The following is a 16054-nucleotide window of genomic DNA, read 5'->3' on the forward strand; positions in this document are numbered from 1 at the left end:
TTGGCTCTGTGCTGTGAGCCTCTGCCTGAAGGGTGGTGGCTGCTACATGGCACTGCAGGGAGAGCTGCTTCAAGGAAATGCTGGTGCTTTCTGCTTGGAGGGAGAGTGCTTAGTGGCCTCCCTCACATCCTCATCTCTGCTTTACTGTCTTCCACCAACCAGTGAGGTTAAGCCTTTAAAATGGAATTTTGCTCTGGCAGGGTCCTCCTATCCCTCTGTGCCAACCACTGCTGAGTTAGAACCATGTGACAGATCTGCGTTTTGGAGCAGTTCTTTAGAAAACAGTAGCTAGACAAAAGCACACAGTACCCGGTGAAAAGTGGTCAGTATTTTGTCAGCACTCAGGTGGATTCTGAGAATCAGAAGGGCTGGAAGCACCTACCTTAAAGCAGTTGTATGTTTCAGAGGAACTAATTTAAAACTTGGAGCAAAAATACTGCAAAAATTTAAAATCCTAACACAAATCCACAAAGTGTACCAGAGATAAAAGAGGTGTATGCCTCATGCAAAGTTGTAAGTTAAATTATAGGTATACAGGGTGTTACAAAGAAACCTCACCAAATCCAGGGGGTGGCACTACACCTGTTGATAGGGCCCACAGTGTGATCTGGTGGTCCATTTCATAGGGATGCTGTCCTAGTGTAGAGCACTTGCATCGTCTGTAACAGGTGTGTAAAGTAATAAGCTTTAATTATGTAGATCAGATGTGCCAATGCCTTGTGTTTAAACTGAAGCATTTTTATCCTAATTTTGCACCCTAGTGTTGAAAGGCTTGAACTGTCTTGCAGCCTAAAAGCTGCTTGTCTACATCCACTGCTTGGATTGATGTCCTTTAGTATATATTATCCTATATATGTCCTTCATATTATGTCCCTTGATGTAAGCTGGGCCAGTGCGAACTTCCTCAACTGCAAAGCTCTTTAATATAGAATAGAGGGCAACAACCCAAAAGTTTGACCCATACGCGTGGTTGTTGGCCAGCTCTGTTTGAAGGCCTGCGTTTTTCCATTGCAGTTGCATGAGGAAATCTTCGAGGACAGCTTCATGGTTGGAGGACGAGGTTTGCCTTACCGCCTCGAAGACTTTGAGGCATACCCTTGCCTGCCCCAGCAGCCCAGACCCCACAAAAAATCTAGGATGGGTGCACCGTGGTACCAAAGTGAGGCTGATGTCTATAACCTGTTTAAGGTGGGTGCCTACACCTCCTCTAAAATTTTCCTGAGCTAGTAAGTCCTGCTGTCCTGAATGCGCTGTCCTGAATGCCTACAAGTAGTCATCTGCTCCTTGTTGTCCAGCATAGCCACACTCATCTGGGGACTATGGGGAAAGCTGAGTAAGTATAGTCCAAACAACCTGATAAGAAAAAGATTGTGTGAAAATGAACAAATTTACTTCAGGTTCCCAAAACTACAAAGGAGTAGTGGAAAGAATACAGCAGTAATGCCTGAGCACCTCACCATATTCTGACCAATCACCACTTGTCTATTATTGTATTTACAAACTGCTTTGCTCTGTGTTTCATTGAGCATCTCCTTACTTATCCTCAAGCAGTTTAAATGAAAGGAAGTCTTTCACAGTTTGGCTTTATAGCTAACTGTCAAGACAAACAACAAAATAAACTGATGTGCTAACAAGCACCATAGCCAGAAAAGTGTTAACATGTCTGCTAACTGAAATGCAAGAAGTGCTGAGTGCTGCTTCTGGCAGAATGCTCTTTAATAAAATATATTCAAGTTGAATCACCTCAAAGTAGGAGAAGAGGGTAACAACACACTGAAAACAACGCAAAATGTAGACTCAATTGCATGGGTTTCTTAAGTTAACAGAATTCTGCCATACAAATACAGACCCTGATTCCCTTCAAAAGGCATGTTGCTGTCTCCTAGATGCTTATTCCTTAGACTGTGTGTCATTGCCAGTGTTGGGCATATGAAGTGCACACCTAGTTGAAATCTACTTGAGAAGTAATAGTTGGTCCCAGTATTCCTCAGAAACTGGTTTCCATTCCTCATGCAGTGGTCAGAGTCTGAGCCACAAGGTTATGCATATGGATATAAACAAGCAGCCTTTAAAAGTGTTTCATCACTGGCCACCAGCCTCCATTTGATACCCATGATCATGAGATTGTTTCAACATTCCTTGTTCCCTTTTATTTATCAATGATTTACTGTCTGTACTATTTTCCCAGAAACTGCGTATGAAAATATTTACCAACACTAGAATCAAGAAACCTGTTTCCTGTGTGCTTCCAGACTTTCATAAAAAGATACATCTAAGAAAACACTTTATGGTTGGTAAGCAACAGACATGTTCAACTTCTTGAGTGAAGGCTCTTCCCTCTCCCAGTTTTGGCCAGCCTGCAGCTGAGACAACTGACCCCCATCCTGCTGTGTTTCTTGTTTGTATATAAGAGAAACAAAGTTTGTGTTCATTTCAATGGACTTGATTTACAAATCACAGGTAGAACCTCAAATCTCCATGCTTTCTTGGTGTCCCTGTGTTCGCTGTTTTTCATACAGAACGTAGTGTGCTCTCTACCAGCACTTTCACAGATCATTTAAAGGAGTGTGACTCCATTTCAGCATGCTGTTTCCTGATGGATCCAGACCAAATTTGGATCTGTCAGACTGAGCCTTGGGCTAAACTCTATCCAGCTCTATCTCCCTAAAGCTCTGTTCCCCAAATATACCCACACTGTGTCAGATTCTTGTTGAAACACCAGCCCTGTCCACTCATATTCTGTGTCACAAAACATTTGTGGCTTGTTTTAGATTACCTATGAATGACGAACTAGTTTCACTTTCTAGTTTTCTGAGGTATCATTTGCTTTCTATCAGCCAGCCAAGCTACCCTTGCTGATTCTAAACCTCACTCTGATGACAAGGAGAAGCCAAAACCACGGACGCTTTTCCCAGAGACCTGGATTTGGGATTTGGTGTCTGTCGGGTTGGTAACAGCCCCTGCCTTCTTTCCCCAGGGACACTCCAGGAGTATTCTGACTGCTTCTAAGCAAGTCCTTCTCTTCTGCTTTCTGCTGCAGGGGTGATGGACAAGCATCTCTCCAAGTTGCTGTACCTGACACCATCACAGAATGGAATGCCAACACCTTCTGTGTTGCCGATGCTGGCTTTGGCTTCTCGCCTCTGATATCTCTTAGGGTCTTCCAGCCGTTCTTTGTGGATGTATCACTGCCATACTCTGTGATCCAGGGAGAGACTTTCAGCCTAAAAGCCACTGTCTTCAACTACCTCAAGGACTGTATCCAGGTGAGTTCTTTCAAGCGAGTCTCCCCAATTACTGATCTCTGTCTGAACAAAATCTTGAGCCCAAAGACAAGCTCTGAGCTCCTCAGAGCCCTTGATGCTGGTGTCTGGGCCAAAAAGCAACAACCTTGCACTTTATGACCCAGAGTATTTGCTGCTTGGTGCAGTGCCTGTTACTAACACTAACCCAATGTGTGCTTGTATGTCCAACCATGCTCAGGTCCACACCACCCTCACGGAGACCCCAGAACTAAAGGTGGATGACTGTCCAAGCTGCCAGTTCACCAGCTGTCTCTGTGCCAACGAAGCAAAAACCTTTGTGTGGAATGTGACAGCAACTAGGCTGGGTGAGGCTGGGCAGAGGGATTGTGTGGCAGCTCCTGGGAGCAGGGGTGGAATTTGCCCACGTCTGCATGTCTGGATCTAATGCTTGTACATACAGCTGTCTACTGGAAATGCTCAGCAACGTGTCCCTGTGCTCCCTGCAGGCAGAGTGAATGTCACTGTGAGCGGCGTGGCAGAAGAGTCACACAGTCTGTGTGGTAACAGGATTGCTGTGACACCTTTGCAGGGAGGGAGAGACACAGTGATTAAATCTCTGCTTGTGAAGGTTGGTCACATCTCAGGGTGGAGAGCCCCTGGGGACAGGGGTTTGTCCCCTGGGGAAGTCAGCAAGATGCTACGAGGAAGTTTAGCTCCTTCTTGGACATCAGAAAACTTGCTAAGGCAGGGTGACTTCCTTTCCTGTCCTTCCTATCTGAACTACTCTTTCTCCATCTGCAGCCAGGAGGTGTCCTACAAGAGAAGACCCAAAATGCCTTTCTCTGTCCTGCAGGTATGGGACAAAAATTCCTGACTGCCATTGATCATGAGACCAGGATGGAATGGACAGGGTTACTGCAAATACCCAGAGGTGGGGGGGAGTTAATCAGAGAGCAAGCACTGGTGGCACCGTCCTGCCTGGGAGAACAACCACTATAATTTGTCCATGTCAATATTTTACCTGGCAAAGTTTCCTATATTGAGGCATTTGTATGCAAGTCTTGGCTCCTGTGACTCAGTGTCACATTTTGCTTCACCTGGTCTCCTTAGATGTTACACTTGTATGAATGGCTTCTTCCATGGGATAAATGTCTGGGTTTTACCTTCCTCAGATAACACCGTCTCTGAAGAGTTCTCCCTGACCCTGCCTGCAGAAGTGCTGGAGGGATCTGCCCGAGTCACGTTCTCTGTGATTGGTGAGAAAGGCTTTCCCTGCTCTTGGGTCTGTAGTGAAAAAAACTTGCACAAAGCTTTGGCCTTATTGATGTATTGACCCAGCTCCTAATTAGATAATTTATAAGGGGTGTGATGTTTGCCTCAGAAATGTTGATCAAGTAATCTTTTCCAATATTAAAGTGAGCCCAAACTATCCCTGCATATTTCCACCAACTTTGTCTCTGTAATTCCTTTCCCACCTTGATACCCACTCAGGAGCAACAGCTCTCTTTACCTTTCTTCAAACTTCCCTCAAGCTTCCTTTCCTCCTCCCAGAACCATGATGGCCTCCCTTCCTGTGCTGGCCTAATGTAGGAAGGGTCACCTGAAATCTCAATCACATCTATTCAGGCAGGGACTGGCTCTTTTCTAGGATCCCAGTAGAGTTTAGGGAAGGCAGCAGTCCTTTTGTTTTAAACTGCTCAATGTCTGTGCTTTTCCTTTCTCATGTCTCTCCTCTCAAATGTTAGGTGACATCATGGGTCCAGCACTCCAAAATTTAGACCAGCTGCTAAGCATGCCCTTTGGCTGTGGTGAACAGAACATGGTCCAGTTTGCACCAAACATCTTCATTCTCCAGTACCTGAACAAGACTAAACAACTGAACCTAGAAATTAAGGATAAAGCACTCAAATTTCTGACAACAGGTAAGTGTTGTCCTTCTTCCTTCTGCTGCAAAGTGAAGCTGCTAGAAATCAAGATTGTAGGGCACAGATCTGGTGGGGAGCTGAAGGGCAGGAGTGGGAGCAGCTGCCAGAGCTGTGACAAAGGAAGGTATCACAGAGAAAAGGGAAATGTCTCGTGGAAAGAAAAGTTTCTGAAGAAAGCACAACTTGTCTCTGTTGGTAATTGAGGTACTAAGTCTTCTTTTTTGAGAAAGATATGGGTAATTAGTGATTTCCATCATTATGTGATGCCTGTTTCTGTATCAGTCCAAGGCTGACAGAAACACCTTGTGAAAAGATGGTATCAGTTGCTATTACATGGAATAAAGAGTAGCCTTTGGGAGTAAATATGAGTTCAGTAGCTTAATGTTTCCCTGTATTTTAGAAAACATATTTTGCGGTCATGTCAATTCTCTCCAGTGTAATCTGAATTTAATATAGTGCCAGTGTTCGTGCCTCATGTTGTATTATGCCTCATATTTCAGCCTGCCTGTCTCCTTGTCTGGACAGGATTTGACTACTTTTTTTCCCCCCTTTTTCTCTGGTACTGCAGCACGTACTGAGAACATGTACATGTATTTGGAAGAGTGGAGTCTACCCAAGAGAATGGTAGTGGCAGAGAGGAAAGAGAAAGGGTAAACACTAAGGCAGTGAGGGGGCTGGAGGGAGAGCAAAGAGATGCAGACAGCATTCTGCCCTCAAAGTTCGAAGGCGTGGCTTTGTCGTTCCCTGTACATCCCATAAAAAAGTGCTTTGTTGGGTCCCAACAGGGCGAGGAGAAGTGCTGAAAAGCAATTAGTGTTTCATTTGTGTCCCCTCTAGGAAAAGCCTTCCTCCTCACTCCTACCACTATTTTTGTTCACAGCAAAGCCCCTGAGGGCTCCCTGGCACATGGGGAGGTGGCTGAGCATGTCACCCTTCTGCAAAACAGCAGGGCAGGAACCCACAGCACTTGCTCCAAACAGCTCCAGTAGTGCAAAGCAGCCACATGGCCACTTGAGCAGCGCTGTGCAGCAGCTTCTTGTCACACTGATGCTGTGGGATGCACGGGGAGCTGGGGCTCGTGTCCTTGTCTCAGTGGCTCTGACTGTAAGACCTGGTGAAGCCACTTGCTGTGAAGCCATCTTCCCATGGCTAGGATACAGTTTGAGATGCTACAGGTGCTCACAATCAGCCATGTCCTGTTGTCACAGGTTACCAGCGTCAGCTGCTCTACAAACACGATGATGGCTCCTACAGTGCCTTTGGGAAAGGTGATGAGCAGGGCAACACATGGTGAGTGACCAGAATTGCTATTGTCACCCTAAACCTGCCATCCTTGCTGGTTCATCTCCTGGCTGTGACATGGAATTCCTCTGTGCTCTGCTCACAGGCTGACAGCTTTTGTAGCCAGGTCCTTTGGGCAGGCCAGCTCCCACATTTACATCGACAAGGACCACGTGCACGGCGCTCTGCGCTGGCTGCAGAAGCACCAGCTGCCCAGTGGCTGCTTCCAGAGCGTGGGGAAGCTCTTCAACAATGACCTGAAGGTATGGCTGCCAGACATGGGAGTGGGAGCAGGAGGAACTATATGTGAGGCACAGGGTTGCTTCCTCAGGCTTTTCCACTGTGAATAGTAGCACAAAGCAATGTCCCTGTGGCTTAGCATGGCTAAGGCATCTTCCCAGAGCTGAATGAAAAACATGGCCTAAACCAGAAGTCGTTTCCTCTGAGTAAGGTTTTAGACTCTGCTAGGCTTTCTTAATTTTTACTCTAGCCAAAAGACAGCACAGCTAATTGTGCCAAGGCGCTATGAGGACGCTGGGAAATGAGAAATATTTTTATATTTTAGTGTTTGTCTAGAATATCCTGGCTGCATTCTCCCTCTTCTCATACCTTATAGTGCCCAATACTCCTCACACAGGATTGTGCTCTAATACAGGATTGTCTGAAGACACAGTTGTTCCTCCACTGCCCCAAAAATATGACTCCTCCTAGAGCTTGCCATCCCCCAAATGATCCCTGCAGTGTAGCTGGAAATGCACCAAACTCTTGGTGAACATGCCCTAGAGCTTAGGTACTGAGCAGTGCATGTGCAACATGGCAATACTTGGGTTCATCGCCTTTGTAAAGGTACCAATAATCCATACAGGTCAGATTACAAAACTGCCCACATTAAATACAAGGCAAATTTCTGAAAGAAAACAGGCTGCTGCATTCATAAGTCAAAGGGTTACACACTTTTTCCTAAAATTTGGATGCAGCACAAAATAAAACCAGAGTGCACACGTAGACCGTTCATCCTTGTCTGACTGTCATTAATTTCCCACCTTGAGCTTTCTATGTGAACAGAACTTTTTGGAATAGGTTTTGCACCTCCACCTGCCTCACACTTACAAAGTTTCTTCTAGTCAGTGTGAATGACACTTCTTAGCATCTTAGCCCAATTTCACCCTCTCATTTTAGATGTATTCTTGTCTCATATCTGAGGATGTAAGCAGAACCTCCCCAAGAACAAATGTTCTCTGAGATGAAAAGCAGCTCCTGAAAGCCTGTTAAACACATACTAATCTATAGTTTCTCAAAGTCAGATGACTTATATGTAAGTCATCTGCATAACTTCTTCATTATGATGCAAATCCTGCATCATAAAAACTTTATTTGAGTTTACAGTGGTAACATATTTAATAAATTGCTTTACAGTTTGTTTCATGCCTTTCTGTGAGAAGGGATTTCTAGGCTGTCTGAACAACATGGCTGAGACTGCCCTCAACAGCAAACTTTCAGGATATTCAGCAAGTGAGCCTGGAGGGCTTTCCTGTCCAGGAATGCCCAGGAGCACATTGCTCTGCTCTCCCAGATGCAGTTTTTGGGGCTATGCAATGACAGGCAAGCAGTGGTTGGGTTTGTTCTTTTCTGATGACTGTCTGTGTTCTTGCAGGGCGGTGTGGATGATACAATCTCATTAACAGCCTATATTGCAGCTGCACTGGTGGAACTCCATCTGGAGAGGAATGTAAGTGACACCTGAACTCTTGCAGGGCTTGGGAACACGCTCCACTACTCATTCCTCCCCTGGTTGGAGGCTTCAGGGAGTACCCAGCTTGAGCTGGTGAAAGATTCTGTCATTCCCACCTTGCTACACAATAAGCTAAACAGGAAAATTTTGATGAGGAGTTCTTAATATAAATGGCCTGATTTGCAGCAAAGCAGAGCACTTGCTTTTCCCAGCTCATCTCAAGGGAAACAATTGTGTCTGAAAATAATAAAGGGCTTGCAGGGAGAGGCAAGGGTTTTCATTAAACTGATCAACAGAGCTAAAGGAGAAAAAAAGGACAACTTTTCAGGTATGCACTGTCGCCTTACCCCAGTTAAAAGAAGTGATCTTCAAGACAAGTGTAGACTGTTCTAGAAAAAAAGAACTGATATTCCAGGCTAATGGTACAGTTCTAAAACCATCATACCCTTCAGGATCAGACACCCAGAGCATGTGTCTCTGACAATTCTGAGCCAGCATGTTACCACACACTTCCTACAGCTGGGTTCTCCACTGTATTAGCAATCCCCCATCCCTATGATAAGTCCAGCACACCTTTGCTTTCAACCCACAGTCAGCGATGCTTTGACCACTCTACCTCACACTTCACAGTCCTGAGAGAGATGCTAGCACTAAAATACATGAAGGATGTGTTGGGGATAGATGTTCACAACAACATGGTGTTTGGTCAGAGGAAATTCCCTTGGTTTGGATTCCTTTTTCAGGACACCATGTTGGATAATGCCTTACGTTGCCTCAAGAAGTTAACACTTGATGAGACAAGCCTTTATGTCAAAGCTTTGATGGCTTATGTCTTCACGCTCAGCAAGGACATGGAGATGAGAAAGCAGCTCCTGGATACGGTACAGAAGGAAACTGGTAGGTTGTTGCTTTGGGTTCCTAGAGATCAGGACTGTGTTCAAGGTCTGATATCTGTAGCATTTAATTGCAGTATTCTGGGAGATTTAGCTATTCACAAATATGCTTTTGTGTCAGAAAAACATAATTTATTCAAGCTATGATAATCTCTTGTTTTCTCAGACCCAGGAAATAATTTCTAATCAAAAGCAGCAGAGGTTATCCATGCTTAATTTGTGCAGTTAAAATGCTTCTTTTGTCATGGTGCTCCTGTCATTCTTCAGGAATTCATACATAGTACAAGAGATCTTGCAGAGCAAACTTGTTTCACCATGTCTGTTCAGGACATTTACTTGAAAAATTCAAACCTTTTGACTGCTTCCCCATTGCTGCTATACTCAGCTCAGGGCCCTTGAGTGGGTGGACATTTACTGCTGAGCTGCTGAGCTTGGTTCTTCCTTTTGTCTCATTAGCTTGGGGAAAAAATAGACTGTCCTGAGTAAGGATGCTGAGGTGGGTGTTCAAAGCACCTAAGCCTATGGTTAAACAGTTGGTAATATTACCTGCGTTGGTTTAAGTGAGTTCTTCCCCACATTTGGTTGTCTGGCAGTGTGGTGAGCTACACTGAGGACTGAAAAATAACATATTAAAACAAACAAACAAACAAAAACAAACAAACAAACAAAACCCCCAAAAAAACAAAGGGAGAGAGGATTTTTCAGCCTGACCAGCCACCAGTGCTGAGTGTTGCTCACTGCATAGCCACTCAGGCTGGCAGCTGGAACAGGAAGGAGTAGAATTGCACACATTCAGTGTGTTCAGAGCTGCCTCTGTGATAATACAAGAAGGAAGATACCTTCCATTGTGATAAACATAATGAAGGTTCTCTGTAGGGGACCTTAGCTAAATTCTGAAGTCTTGAGGCTGGTATTATGCAAACAAGTGATTTGCTGGTTCTTCTTTCAAAAGTGAAGGTTTTTTCTGAAAACTGACTTTGAATTTAAAAGCATTTTAGGTTTTCACACTTGTATCATTGCAGAAGATTCCTACACAATTAAACCTGGCACAATTAAGCTAAATTCTTAGCTGAATTTGGTTAGTCCCCTACTACCACTGCAGCAAAATATTCAACTGGACCCGTAATGTATTCAGTGCTTGTGAGCTTGGACCTGAAGTGAGAGCCCAACTCTTGCTTAAATTGCCCTTCACTCTGCACTGCATAGTGAGGATGCCAGCAAAATAAGTTGGGTAGTCTTTCTCCTCCAGTAGCCTGGCAGCAATTTGCCCTCAAAGACTGAGCAGTTCTTGTACAATAGGTAAAAGTGACTGGAAATAAGTCCTAGAGCTTTTCAGCACAGGGGGTCCCATTACTCTATGCTAGGCAAATGCAGAAACAGCAAAAATGCTGAAGCTTGGAGACATTAATTTGAATATACAGGGATCTACAATTCTTCTTTTCCACATATTTCTTCCCTCATCAGCACAGCTACTGACATCACAATCTGCTGATGAAAAGTCTTCTTCCATGATTGAGACAGTAGCCTACATCATCCTGGCTCATGTCTCCAAACCAGACTTGTCAGTCAATGAAGCCTCGGTGAGCAAGCTTGTGCACTGGCTCAGTGCACAAAGAAATGCCTTCGGAGGATTTGCTTCCACACAGGTAACAAACCAGGGGAAATCATGGGGGAAAGAGTTGTTGTGCCTGGAGTGATGTGCACACCTCTTACGTGCATGTCACCCTAGACCCATCCTTTGCAGACAAAGGTATATGAGCCCCGTTTGGGAAAGGGAGTGCCATGGGGAAACTCTTCTCTGTGTAGTGTAACTGGGATTACTCAGGGTCTCTGACACTGCTAAGCCCAGAGCTCACAAGCTGCCCATTCCAGGTAACAGAAATCATCCTTCTGCCTGTGGCATAGACCCTACCTATGCACTTAGTGGGATAGAGCCTGCCTGTGTCAGAGTGTGAATCAGGGCCATGAGGACTGTAGCTCTCTCTGAACTGAACTGAAAGTCTCCAAACTGCGGTGCTGGGTCTTGTTGTGCGTGGCCCCACAGGAAAGTGACTCTGAGTCTCCCTCCAGGACACGGTTGTCAGCCTGCAGGCCCTCGCTCAATATGCAGCCCTGATTCCTCAGGAGATCAGAGATGTCAAGGTGGCAGTGAAAGGAGAGGGGGCTTCTCCATTGGAGTTCCATGTGCACAGGAACAACAAGTTGGTCCTGCATCAGGCATCTCTCCATGCAGACACTGGGACCTACACAGTGCAAGCGACGGGCAGTGGCTGCGTTTATGTCCAGGTGTGTACGCGTAAGGAACAGAGCTCTCAGGTTTTGCCTCTGACTACTGAAGAGAGGTTTGGCTTTTTAAGCAGGTACTGTAGCCTCAGGTTCTGAGTAGGATTTTGCCTTCTAGGCAGAAACATGTCAAACTTGAAGGTACTCAGGTGTACTTTCTTGACAGGGTTTCATGTAACTATCTCTGGTATCTTCTCAGAAGTGTCTCAGCTTTGCTGTCCTTTGCTCCTACAGAGGCATGTCATTACTAAGAGACCAGTAGATCTGAAGTCAGGAGTATAGAGACACAGAAGAGTATATGCTTCAATTTTGAGTGTGTTGTTGATGTCACTGCTTGAGAAGCTGGACACTGTATAGCTTCTGACACAAAATTCTTTGGGTATTTATCACTTGCAGAGATGAGGAGTCATGTGGTACCACAGTCTTCTTATTCCAATACACCAATACAATTGGTCCATCAGGAGGATACATTATTTTTCTGGCAGTTTCGATAGTTGTTCACTTGTGAACCATTCATCCAGCAAAGAACTCAAGTCACTCCCTGTGAAAACCTTTTTTGCTGGGTCACTTCTGTTCAGATGATGCCCACAGAAGAATCTTACGATGCTCACAGAGAATCTGCAAGCAGTGTCTAGTTAAGGGGACACCACAATTATTAATTGTTAATGCATGTAGGAGGTAAATAGAACCACACTGCTTGGCTACACTTGCATACAGTCAATGAGCATAAGACATCTAATGAGCACATGCTGGGGAGGCAGTCAGTCACCAGGCAGGTAGAGGAAGATTGGCTTATGCTGCTTTTGGATGAGTACGATCATCCTGCTTGCTGAGTTGTCTTCTTCCAATTTTTAGTTCTTCTTTCGTAAGGGATTGTAATTGTTCTACCAGTATTTTCCCCTTGAGACCTAGAGCTACTGACTATCAGCATGTCAAGTGTTAACAGTTACACTTCTTTTTCATTGTGGGACAGTGGTTTAGCTTAAGTGCTTCCTTGAACCTTAACAGATACTTAATTTTTTTTATGAGACTGAATGAGGCCTTGAATCACAGATAGCTGAGTCTCCAAGTTTTAGGTTGCATTTGACAGGTGTATCTGATACAATGTATTAAACAGCACATCTCTGAACAGAAAGTGCATCCGAGTCCAACTGTGTTAGCCAGCAATCCATTAAAGCTGGATGCACAGCTAGTGCTTTATTCGGGGAAACTCTTGAGTTTCTTGACAGAGATGTTTTCTCCCCCACCAGACTACTTTGTACTATAACATCCCACCACCAAAAACAAAAGAAGTCTTTCTCCTGGATGTGGAAACAGTCCCAAGAGAATGTGATGGTGTCAGGAAACAGTTTGACATCCATGTGTCTGTCAGGTATAAGATCCCTTGAGGCTCTTTCTTCAGTGGAAAAAAGTATGAATCCAGTGTATGACTAGAACCCCGTGAAAGCCTCCTGTCCATAGAATCAGAGACACAGGATGACTCTCTTCTTCTCCATAGTTCCCAAGGAGATTGTTAACTGAGAATTAAGGCCTGGAGAAGCATGGCAGTGCAGTGGTAGTGTCTTGCACAACCACAGCAACCATCTCAGGCAGCTCAGCAGTCCCCAGAGCACCAGCAGCTGAGTGTTGGGAAACGCTTGGCATCCCAGGCTGAAGCAGCCCTGAGGTGCATCCCCTGTAGTGTGAGCCACTGCTGGAACTAGGCAGCAGAAACTCCAGTCCCTATCCATATTTCATTTGCCTGCATCTGTCTAGAGTGAGAGTCTTGATCCATATTCTCCGTGACTTACTGTCCTTACTGAAAGAGAACAATACCAACATTTCCACTCTCAGCCTGTAAGAGCAAAGGTCAGTTCCACCAGTTGGAGAGGGTAACAGGAAGCCATATTATTTCCACATTAACCATAGTGCATTGGCTGCGCAATCTGTGTCCATACTGAGTGAGTAGATGGGGACCACTTTTTGTCCCTTTGTCCCACCAGTTAGACATACTGCTGAGCTTTCATATCACTGTAGGGCAGGGCAGCATTTAGAAGTGTCCATTATTATCTCCTAGAAATGTTGTGCTGCCTTCCACATCTAACATGCTTCTTTCCTGACCCCCTTCAGATATGTAGGGGACCGTGGGACGAGTAACATGGCCCTGGTGGAGGTGGAGATGCTCTCAGGGTTCATTCCTATTCAGAGCTCTGTGAAAGAGGTAAGACTGTTCCTTTGGCTTTCCTTGAGGATATAAAAATCTATTTTCCAGATGTAGCTCAGTCAGAAATATCCAAACATATCCAAACATTTAAGAAGTGTCAGAGAATGGTAATTACAAGAGCAGATATAACAAGCTATTTCACAAGGCAACTTTCCACTTGTGCATGTTCATAGTGAAGATTGTATACACAGGAAGAGGTCAGAGGGAAGATGAAAAAGCACCAAGTTAGAATCACCTGGGGTGCATTGGGCCCCTTTGCACTTACCAGTGCCATTTTTAGGGATATTCTATAAAGTAGTGTTGAATCCCACAGAGTTGTTCAATGACATGCTCCAGTGTTCCATACAATAGCTAGGAAGATCCAACATAGCCTTGTACTAACCAGTTTTCCCTTTGCTATCAACAATGAAAGTAGGAACATGGCCCAAGGATACTTGTACCAAAACTGGAAAGTATTTTCTAAGGCTTGATATGCTCCCAGCAATCTCAATGCTGAGGAAGGCAAACCTGACTAGCCCTCAGGCTAGGCTAAGTGCTTTTGTCAACAGTGGTTCACTGACAAATACCAAACCTGCTGTGAAGGGATGGCAAATAAGCTGATATTAACCAAGCTTATCTCTTGCCTTCCTATACAGCTGGAGAAGGTACCCCTCCTGAAAAAGACGGAGATAAAACCAGACAAAATCACAATCTACCTGGAGGAGGTAAGAGGAGGACCACAGGGAACTGCCCACTCTAGTAGCAACTGAAGTACTTTGCATGGGGACTTTTGCAGATTAGAAATACAAATATCTAGGCTGGTCAAGGAGGCTAAAGTTTTCACAAAAGAGGAAGAGGGTGGAAGAACATGGAAAGATAGGAAAAAAACCCGTTGATGCAGAAGGAGTAAAGTTAGTATGTAGGTGATTTTGAGATGATCAGTGCTTTTCTTCTCACTTCCATTCTTCTCTCCAGCTGGGTGAGAGTTCTCTGAAGCTTAACATCTCCGTGGAACAAGATGTTGAAGTGCAGAATCTGAAAGCTGCAACAGTGCACATCTATGACTACTACAAGCCAGGTGAGATTTCTCTCACATTGGTGTAAAGTAACTATTGTATCCCCAACTCAGACATAATTATGTCTGTGACTATAATTCCATTTAATTCCCTTATTCCAATGCATGTCCTCCTGCAGCTTCAAACTTGGGTTTCTTCTGTACAAAGCTTCAATATTCAAGTAGCCCAGTTCCTTAGAAAAGTTTCTTGAGACAAGGCTGCCTGGCACTATGATTATGTTGTGGGGTGTTTTTGTTACATGTTCCACGACTGTGTTTGTTTTCTTCATCTAGCTTCAAGCTAGAAGACTTCTCTGACAATTTGCCATGACTTCTTCAGCTTTTTACCTCTCCTGAGAATACTTAGGCATTTATTTAAAATCAGTACTACGTAGTGCTACCCTGATCCACTAGAAGGCAGAATTTAGTTGTATGCATTTCATGTACAGTGTAATAATCCTACCATCCATTGTGAACTGCCATGTCTCAGAGGATAATAGGAAAATAATTTGTTATCCTTTAAAGCTCTAAATGAATTATGAGCACAGAGAAGAGAGATCTTGATGATATTTTGAGTCTCTGATTATTCTGTGCTCAGTATGAGACAAAACAGCAGATGGAACACTAAAAATTCTTTAAAAAAATAAATTGAGAACAAAACAGAAGAAGTGCCGCTGGAGATTTAGAAAGCAGCACTATGTGTCATATACTAAATTCCATTCCCCTTCCACCGTGGGAAGAAAAGGACACTTTTTAATCCAGCTGTTACAGAGCTAAATATTGACAGCTAATATGCTCTCTATCTCGGCTATTTTATCTTATACAAGAATTTTTTTGCTTAATACATACAATTTAAAGTGTGTTATCTGGCATGAAAATACTAATTATCAATAAATAAGCCAGGCTATCAGGACATGCTGTGGAAAGGTTTTTTATTTACAAAAAATGTCCTTGCATTAGAAGGTATCACTGTGCACAAGGTGATCTTTTACAGCTGTGTGGGATACATATTGTGATTACTGGCCTGACCCACTAGAGACATTTCTTTGTTCCTGCATTCACAGTCTGAGGAGTGAAAAATTAAAGTAGTGGGATGGTTGTGCTACTGAGAAAGAAGTTTGGCACTACCCTACCATGCAGCCCTGCAGCTTACCACCCTGTCCCTCTTGTTTCTGCAGATGACCGCTCGGCAAGAGAATATGCTTTCCCCTGCAGTTCAGGTTAGTGCTAACAGGCTTCCAGCTGGGACAGGGCAGAGGACTGGTGGTAAGCAGGCAAAGCATCCCACCTCTGCTCTGCATTTAATCCTGTCATGTGATGCAGAGCCTTCTTGGACTGCAGGTTGAATTGGGATCTACTTACTAGTGGTGGGCACAGTTTCTAGCCCAGATATTAATCTCAATGTAGATTAAGGCTTGAGCATACCATGGAAGGTTAAAATGATCTCTTTTTATTTCAT

At 44.3% G+C, this 16054-nt stretch overlaps 1 protein-coding gene across 1 annotated transcript in view; it reads left to right on the forward strand.

Moving 5' to 3' along the window:
- LOC100219283 (alpha-2-macroglobulin-like protein 1) overlaps positions 1 to 16054 on the forward strand; it is a 28517-nt gene that overhangs the window by 12092 nt on the left and 371 nt on the right. The window contains exons 17-36 of the mRNA XM_030268287.4: positions 1015 to 1188; positions 2189 to 2294; positions 2838 to 2946; positions 3041 to 3266; positions 3484 to 3610; positions 3752 to 3873; positions 4047 to 4098; positions 4418 to 4501; positions 4991 to 5167; positions 6379 to 6460; positions 6558 to 6714; positions 8106 to 8180; positions 8927 to 9080; positions 10541 to 10722; positions 11147 to 11362; positions 12610 to 12731; positions 13469 to 13559; positions 14198 to 14266; positions 14517 to 14619; positions 15774 to 15815. Of these exons, the coding sequence (XP_030124147.4) occupies positions 1015 to 1188; positions 2189 to 2294; positions 2838 to 2946; positions 3041 to 3266; positions 3484 to 3610; positions 3752 to 3873; positions 4047 to 4098; positions 4418 to 4501; positions 4991 to 5167; positions 6379 to 6460; positions 6558 to 6714; positions 8106 to 8180; positions 8927 to 9080; positions 10541 to 10722; positions 11147 to 11362; positions 12610 to 12731; positions 13469 to 13559; positions 14198 to 14266; positions 14517 to 14619; positions 15774 to 15815 (2470 nt within the window). The remainder of the gene's footprint in view (positions 1 to 1014; positions 1189 to 2188; positions 2295 to 2837; positions 2947 to 3040; positions 3267 to 3483; positions 3611 to 3751; positions 3874 to 4046; positions 4099 to 4417; positions 4502 to 4990; positions 5168 to 6378; positions 6461 to 6557; positions 6715 to 8105; positions 8181 to 8926; positions 9081 to 10540; positions 10723 to 11146; positions 11363 to 12609; positions 12732 to 13468; positions 13560 to 14197; positions 14267 to 14516; positions 14620 to 15773; positions 15816 to 16054) is intronic.

Source organism: Taeniopygia guttata, chromosome 1, assembly GCF_048771995.1.
Source record: "Taeniopygia guttata chromosome 1, bTaeGut7.mat, whole genome shotgun sequence".
NCBI classification, from domain to species: Eukaryota; Metazoa; Chordata; class Aves; order Passeriformes; family Estrildidae; genus Taeniopygia; species Taeniopygia guttata.